Source organism: Mizuhopecten yessoensis, unplaced genomic scaffold (assembly GCF_002113885.1).
Source record: "Mizuhopecten yessoensis strain PY_sf001 unplaced genomic scaffold, ASM211388v2 scaffold7887, whole genome shotgun sequence".
Taxonomy (NCBI): Eukaryota; Metazoa; Mollusca; class Bivalvia; order Pectinida; family Pectinidae; genus Mizuhopecten; species Mizuhopecten yessoensis.
In genome coordinates this window covers 253,079-262,089 of record NW_018407272.1, presented here as the reverse complement: position 1 = coordinate 262,089, position 9,011 = coordinate 253,079, and the positions used below count along the sequence as shown (strand labels likewise).

General features: G+C 36.2%; 1 protein-coding gene across 1 annotated transcript in view; it reads right to left on the bottom strand.

The window, feature by feature from the left end:
• LOC110454466 overlaps positions 1 to 9,011 on the bottom strand; it is a 145,372-nt gene that overhangs the window by 60,028 nt on the left and 76,333 nt on the right. Inside the window, exons 54-60 of the mRNA XM_021503970.1 lie at positions 7,985 to 8,251; positions 6,969 to 7,229; positions 5,432 to 5,841; positions 5,041 to 5,079; positions 4,099 to 4,207; positions 1,798 to 2,283; positions 531 to 679 (exon numbers count right to left, since the gene is read on the bottom strand). Of these exons, the coding sequence (XP_021359645.1) occupies positions 531 to 679; positions 1,798 to 2,283; positions 4,099 to 4,207; positions 5,041 to 5,079; positions 5,432 to 5,841; positions 6,969 to 7,229; positions 7,985 to 8,251 (1,721 nt within the window). The remainder of the gene's footprint in view (positions 1 to 530; positions 680 to 1,797; positions 2,284 to 4,098; positions 4,208 to 5,040; positions 5,080 to 5,431; positions 5,842 to 6,968; positions 7,230 to 7,984; positions 8,252 to 9,011) is intronic.

The window sequence follows — 9,011 nt, the reverse complement described above, 5'->3', positions numbered from 1 at the left end:
ATACAGCCTTAACTCAGAGCACATGTCATAGGTATACAATTATCATAGTATATTCTGTAAGATAGCATACAGCCTTAACTCAGAGCACATGTCATAGGTATACAATTATCATGTAGTACATTCTGTAAGATAGCATACAGCCTTAACTAAAACATATATTATAGGTTTACTCCGTAAAGTATCATAAAACCTAAAGTAAAACACATAAAAGGCCCATTCTCTGTAGGCTAGATAACATATAGCCTTCACTCAAACATATCATAGGTATACCTTATGTAAAGAACAAGTTTACCTAAAAATATTAACTCAAAATATTCTCTTTGCCTCACATATTTTGGTAGTTTTGTTTCCATGTTTTTTCCTGTGTTTCCTTTGATATCAATAACCAGCTGGTACTTTAAAGGAAAACGAAAATGTTCATATACTCGTCAAAATGAAACATAAGTACTATCCATTGCGAAATCATAAATTCAAGCTCTTGAGAACAGATAGGAACATTCTGAGATACAATGATTGCAGTGTGTACTCACCGTCCTCAGCCATGTCGGCCATCTTGTCGGCACACACGCTGTTGTAGTAAAAGTGTGTTTCGCTGTAAAGCTTCCTAACCATGACCTGCTGCCATTCCATACAGCCAGCCATCTCCTTCTTCATGCAACCATACATGCCGTCTAACTTACTAAAAACCATAAAATAATCAATCAATGGACACATTTACCCAAAAATCTTGATTAAGAAGCCAGCTAGATAAGAAAATAGGCTGGATTTGAAACTAAACCTGAGTTCGTTACAGTGAAAAATATTTCAAAAGTTAGCCAGCTTCAAAAATAGCCCAGCCTTGAAAATATGCCTTGGATTCCTTGAAGTCAATTTTGCAATGGTGGACCTTGCAAATCAATGATCTTTTTGTCAAAAAAAAAATAAATGAAAATATCTATAGCTATGTAATTTGCACAACCAAACCAAAAACTTTATTTCAGCGCCAAAAAACTGCAAATTTCATATTTTTGTTTTTTACAGTAAATGGTTTTGAATATTTTGAGCAATAATGCAACTATGGCATGGATTATTAATAAAGCTTAAAAATAAAAAAAAGCATTGAAAACAAATCGTACATGTCTTCAGTTTAAATGGCTTCAAAAATAAGACACTCGTGAAAATGGGCCAGCTTCGAAAATCAGCCTGTGATTTCTTACAAAAAACAAAAAACAAAAAACTGTGGCTTAGTTTCAAAATGTAAGAGTTCAAACATAAGCTTATGGTTTTTCATAACCAATGAGCTTACACAGCACAAAACAACACTGCTAGAAACTCTATTCATTTGGACAAACACAATGTTCGTGTCATGGAGTATATATTCTATCATTACCATTAAGAATGTGAAACAAAGCTTTCTGATTTATTGATATCATCACATATTTGTGGCATCAAGAAATCCTTAAGACTGACATATTTTCTCCCACCCTTCACAGGTGTGTCTCCCGTTTTAGCCGGGAAAGATCAGCTTGTCACCCCCTAGGGTGAGATAGCCTTGTGCCGATTAGTACATGTTCAATTGTGACGTCATTAAAATGTGTCAGCTGTAATTGTGATGTCAAAGTGAATGACGATATTCATATCCCACATGTGTTTTGTTTACACTACTGTCGGTGGAGTCGTGACTGAAATAATAGGATGGGAGAAAAATAATCATCATCTCCTACCTAGGGTTAGACAACCAAAAAAATCACCCCGGGGATTGGAGATTTCTCTGTCACACCCTCAAGGTAGGGGAAGATTCTATTAGTCATTGCTTACCGACAGAAGTTATCAAATGATGGTCCAACCCAATCTTCTGCTGTAACAGTAGAAATTGCTGTAAGGTAACACTCAGTAGCCCCTCTAGGACGGCAGTCTTCCTTATCCATTTCATCTTTCTCACGATCTTCCTCATCCATGTCGTCTGCCTTTCGATCTTCCTCATCCTTGTCATTTCTCATATCACCAACCATATAGGCATCCTGCATGGCTTTGACAGAACCCAGAACAGCTTCCTGCCAGGATCTCATCTGATCTTGAAGAACCTCTATGACACCATCCTCATTCATCATATCACCACCCGCCAAAAGTCGATCTGAACCCTTTCGCACGTCTTCGGTAACCATCCATGAACAAGTGGGTGAACTCATAACAAGTTGTTCAAACATGTATTGGAATGTACGCATCTGCATCATTGTCACATCTGAACAGCCTGCGGTCAAGTTCTCATTTAAAATACACATCTCACGGATGTAGGCTGGCTCCCTAGAATAAAAAAGAAAAAATTGAAGATATTACTTTTTTTCCCCCCCATGTCATACTTTTCCCTAGCAAACTCCGTTACATGATTTTATTTGTATCAAGACTGGCAAAACAAGACAGAGTTGATATTAGTTTTCAGTGTGTTAAATTAATTTAAGAATGTGATACTCCAACTGTGCAGTTTAATATAAAAGTGGCACTTTAAATACTCAAACAACACTGTTACATACTCAAAATCAAAGTTATAAATAATCAAACAGAAGGTACCAGTTGAATATTCAAACAGCTCAGTTAAATACTCAAATAACAGTTAAATACTCAAATAGCAGGTAAATACTCAAATAACAGGCAAATACTGAAATAACAAGTAAATACTCAAACAGGTAAATACTCAAAAAAAAGGTGAATACTGAAATAACAGGTAAATACTGAAATAACAAGTAAATACTCAAACAGATAAATACTCAAATAAAAGGTGAATACTCAAATAACAGGTAAATACTCGAATAACAAGTAAATACTCAAACAGATAAATACTCAAATAAAAGGTAAATACTCAAATAACAGGTAAATACTCGAATAACAGGTAAATGCACAAAAAAGCAGGTAAATACTCAAATAAAAGGTAAATACTCAAATAACAGATAAATACTCAAATAACAGTTAAATACTCAAACAGTAAAAAAAAAAAAAGTTAAAAAATCAAATAACAGGTAAATACTCTAACAAGAGGCCCATGGGCCATAACGGTCACCTGAGTCCTACAGTATTTATTTTTGTTGTTGAATAATATGTACCAATTTGAGTAAAAAATAGTAAAGTATAACGTTTACATAAGTTTGTCAGGAACATGAGCTGCTAATTCCTAGACCGAGTTTCAGTTAAATCGGCCTAGAAGAACTTGACTTGAAGATTGAAATATTTTTCATAATGGCAGCCATGGTGGCCATATTGGCATGATCGACCCGGTAAATAACAACACCTTGTCAGGACCATGATTCGATCATTCCTACCAAGTTTCAGTTCAATCGGCCCAGCAGAACTTGACTTTAAGTTTGAAATAGTTTTTCAAAATGGCGGCCGTCGTGGCCATATTGGATTTCAGATCGACCCGAAAAATAACAGCACTTGGTCAGGGAGATGTCAGTAACATTCCCATGAAGTATCAATGGAATCCCTTTCACAGTATTTCAGCTTAAGTTGAAAATATCAAATGTTTACGGACGACGGACAAAGACGGTTAGCTAAAGCTCAGGTGACCTAATAACAGTTAAATACTCAAAAATAACAGGTATATACTCAAATAACAGGTATATACTCAAATAACAGGTATATACTCAAATAACAGTTAAATACTCAAATAACAGGTAAATAATCAAATAACAGGTAAATACTCAAATAACAGGTAAATACCCCAAAAAGTGGTTTAACAATCAAATAGCAGTTACCTTATCATAATCCTGAATTCAAGATCTATTGTCCCAAAGTTTAGAAAAATATATAGAGAAGTTGTAGTGTTAAATCACATTATAGTGAATACAATTATTATGGTCAAATAATCACAAATGGTTCTTATTTCCTCTTTGGATGAAACCTACTGTATACAGGTAAATCTTTTTCCCAGTCAAACTTTCCCTCTTTGCCATAATAATCAATATTCGCCAAGTGTCAATTTTGCCCTTTACATTTAACTACCATGCACGTCATGTTGTTTACTTATAACCATGTTCGCTGTCATGATAAACTTGCCCAAAAGACGAAAAATTGAACTGCAGCGAAAAAATGTCCCAGTAAACAGTATTATATAATCACACATACCCGCAAAGACTAAGTTGGTCTCCTTCACCAAGTATAGGCATAAAGGCTGCCTTGGTTGCAAAGTATGCCATACAATGGAAAACAGTTTCCTGTTGACAAGTGGCAGCAACTGAAAAGACATCATTTATAAAGGTCAAAATCTCAATTCAATATCAAAACCATGAGACATATGCAAAATAGTGTATTTACAGGAAGAGCGATGTGCGAGATTTTGTTCCACGTCACATAATCTTATACTTTGTACCTGTTATAATTTATTTTCTGCCGTTTGTCACATCTGCATCTCTGTTAACACACATATTGTTTTTCTACTGTATTGACCCATGGCCATTTGATTCTTTTTTCTGTTGATGTGCCATTCAGTTTTTATCAACGGTAGGTTTGGTTTTTCTTGACCCAAAAGTGACATGATGACATAATGATGAAACTATACACTGTAAGGTTGAGTGAGACGAAATGTGGCCTTCCAAAGGTAAATGACCCATTAAAATCAAAATTGTGAAAAATATTACGCTTTCGGGACAGTATTGCAAATCCAAGGGTGGTACAGGAATTTCAGTATGTAATCTGAGGCTTAATTTTTAGGGCCTTTTTAGAGCTTTTCAGTAAAATGAAGGACGAAAACTTGATGCCATTTGGAAATTCTCAAGAAAAGAGATATGAATTTGTAACCTGGAGGTCTGTAACACTGGCTGGTAGTCCAAAATTGAAGAAAATGAATCGTGACAAATATTTCAATTTCTTGTGTTTTCGGAATTCATTTTCGTGAGAATAACGCCACAAAACCACCCAATTGAATAAATTTCTAAGCCCCTCCCCCCATTTCTCCGTCTTTTATCATTCCTTCCATCTCATTTTCACAATATATCTGGCAAAGAACACATGAAACTAAAACCGTTACATGGTGAAAGCAGTGAATTGTTATATGACGGGCAGTCTTACCTGGTGTCTTGACTAGTTTCACTGTTTGGGCTGTGATCTCTGTAGAGACAAAATACATGACTGGTGTAAGAATATTCAGGGTGGAAGAAAAACAGGTACACATAAATATATTTTGTATACAGACATATCAAATTATGCTGTAACAGTATAAGACAATTTAATGATTTTTTTGTTTAATGAGCATGTTTGAACAGAGAAAGATTTGGCAACACGTATTTCAGTTAGGTTTATCAGTATAAATACCTCAAAGGTTTTGTTTCATCTTAAAATATACTTAAAAGTTACCACCCTTGACACAAATAAATGTTTGATACTTTCTTCACACACATATGAAAGAGACCTTTTAAATACATTAGCCACATCATTACAGTTCTCCATATGAATAACTTACTAATAGGTGAACAGCTTGTTGTGATGAAGTTCTGAATGTGCTTCATATTAGAACTCATTAAATGGTTGATGAGCATTTCACTTGGTCGGTCTGCAGGCATGCCCATTGTGGCCACACAGCTGTTGAAGGCCATGGCTGTCTCGCAGATATCGTAGAAGCCATAGGTGGCATTTAAGCTGGATTGGTGGAGACTGTCATAAAGCATGTTATAGCAGGTTTGAAGTTCTACATGGAGTGGGTCGATTGGTTGCATGCTGCTTGTAAACGGAGTAACACTGTTACAGTCTACACCATGTACAAAAGTGAGGGCGAGGTCGATGTTGTTTAGAGGTTTGTTTATCATGGCAATCTCCAATGGGTTACAATGCGTTACTTCTGCGGTCAGAGCGGACATGTCGACTGCTATTGCGCTGTACAAGAGAAAAACAATGATGTACTATGAAATCACTAATATTTGGTGGGGTTTTGTAATTTTGCTGACTTCATGAGTACTCTTCATCCGTAAATCCTTTGTTTCCCTACCACACGGGCAGTAGATACTGTATAGCGCTTTAAATTTGCGGGGTCAATATTTCTCGGTTTTGTAATCAGTACATACGCACGGGGGTTAAATTTCGCTGTGCACTCAAAACCCATATGTCGTGCGAAGAATTTTGAGTGTCATCATTTAAGGGTTAAACCTCGAAACACAGGTAAACCGTTTGACAACACTGATCCTGAGTGTCATCATTTAAGGGTTAAACCTCGAAACACAGATAAACCGTTTGACAACACTGATCCTGAGCATCATCATTTGCCAGTGACTTCACTCAAAAGAAAATCAAATGTGTATGTACCTTTCTAGGAGTAAACAGTAATCAATTAATCACCAACTTGGTACACATACATATGTTGTGGCGACCTAAATCAAAGTGTTGTTTTTACTTGGAATGCCCAGTTGTCGGGTGATAATCTGATTTGAGTTCACCTAAGCTTGCATAACACTGTTGGGTTATACGTGTTTTCAACATGTCGTGATAAGGTCCATAAAAGTGGTTAACATTTTCAATAATTTAGCTGGTGTTTAGAATTCTTGGAATAGAATGTTTAGTCAAAGCGCGAATATAGCGAAATTAAAAACCCCGCAAAATATAACCGCTTAACAATATTTGTTTACACCAAAACAGAACAACAGCACAACTTTAAAGATGATGAGAACGCGGCATCGTTATTGTCATCTGCTTCAGTCACAAAGAACAGGTGTGGTGCCTCTTGCTCATTTTTATTTTGTTAGAGAAGTTCAGCATAAGGGAATCATTAGCAGGGAAACTTGAGCACATAAGGGGAACATCATGTTTTATGCCCCTGTCATGTGATCAATGTAAAACAATCAGAAATATTGTTATAAAGGTATAATGATAAATAAGCTATAAGTCAAACATGATGGCATTACATCAAAACCAAGTAATAGGAAAAGATAATACATGCATGACCTCTTTTGAAGAATGTTGATTATTTAACATACTGTTCGCAAGAACCATGGGAAAACAAGTCTTACCTGCAGAGTTCAGCATTACTCTTTCCAGCGGTCTTGTCTTGAATGGTTCTTTCATACATGCTGTTGATCTTCATGACTGATTGCGACACGGAGCAGTTATTATAAACTGGACACATAGAGTCATAGTCTATGCTATTCTTGGGGCAGGTGAAACCACTTCCTACAATACCGGGCCTCATTGCCTGTTCAATATCCATGAGGGTGTAGGCAGGACAGTCACTTGAGTAAGACATTATACAATTTTCGGCAGTTTGTTGATACCTGTAAAGCAAACAAAACCAGGAATATAATCCACTATTTATTGTATCATGGTTAATATATATATATATAGATAGATTTACTTGGTATACTTGTCAGCTCAGATGTTTATCAGTGTAAATATATGCAGCACACTATCAGCTGTACTAAGTACACTATCAGTTGTTAATTAGTGTACATACAGGCAGCTCACTATCAGCTGTACTTGGTACACTATCAGTTAATGTTGTTAATCAGTGTACATACAGGCAGCTCACTATCAGCTGTACTTAGTACACTATCAGTTGTAATTAGTGTACATACAGGCAGCTCACTATCAGCTGTACTTGGTACAATATCAGTTGTTAATCAGTGTACATACAGGCAGCTTACTATCAGCTGTACTTAGTATACTATCAGTTGTTAATCAGTGCACATACAGGCAGCACACTATCAGCTGAACTTAATACACTATCAGTTGTTAATCAGTGTACATACAGGCAGCACACTATCAGCTGAATTTAATACACTATCAGTTGTTATTCAGTGTACATACAGGCAGTTCACTATCAGCTATACTTACTATACTATCAGTTGTTAATCAGTGTACATACAGGCAGCACACTATTAGCTGTACTTAGTTAGTTAGTATACTATCAGTTGAACTCGGGTAACTTATAGGCAGCACACTTATCAGCTGTATTAGGTATACTATCATCTGTATTCTGGTTACCTACAGGCAGCACACTATCAGCTGTAATTAGTTTATTTATACTTACAGGCAGTATTCATTTTCTGTCAGCTGTTGGCCCCTGGTTGCATAGTAGTAAATAAATACACACTCTAGTAGTTTTTCTTCAGCACAGGTGGCAGCAGGATTTATAGGAGCCATCATGCTCAACTTGCAAAGAGAGGCAGAGGAATGAGGGCACATATTCTTGGTGAGATTGCCGACTAACTGGATTCCTTCGTGGACAAAAGCCATTTCTGATGCAGAACAAGCAGGTGCATGTTGGTACACACATTCCTGGGTCTTTTCCAGCTTCCTGTTACATGAAAATGGAAACATTACTAACATGATCAACCAACTAGAATAAAACTTGAAATGTGTCAAGAAGACATTATGTTGGCAGCATTGTCCTATATATAGTGTTTACGGCGGTTAACTCATTCACCCCTGAAGACACATTTTAACTCTTCTAATTCAAAGGTTGGAATGGTTCATTGTAAAATTTCAGGGGTGAATGAGTTGAAAACAAAACAGAAGGGATGACATACAAGAAACTTAAGCCCACTGGATGATTACAAGTCGTTAAATGTTTCTGAACGCATGATGATTTCAAACTGAGAAAAGAATAATAGGTATACGTATATTGAATATAAAATGTTATACTTAATGTAAGCAAACATATGTTAAATTTAGATTACCAGCTTTGACTTGCTTTCGCTAGCTAGTAGGAATTTCCTTTCAGCTGAAAGGTATAATGACTGACTAGATAGTGGAGGATCTTGGTTTACTTTCCAGTATTATTCTCCATTATTCCTTCCAGAAACAAGACTTTTATATAAGAGAAATAAAAGTTTCATCTCACACAAGGACATAGTTTCTGTAAGGCCAAAACAAAATTGGTATATTTTAGGTACCCCAACCAACTTTTTTGCCTAGTTTTTGCCTCTGACCCTAACAGGTTTTTTTCCATTCTGACCCTATTTTTTTCTCTCTCACTGATCAAACACACCCCATTCAGTGTTGGGATAACTTGTCCATCAGATGCATTTTGTAATTTCTGATCCAACCCCCCCCCC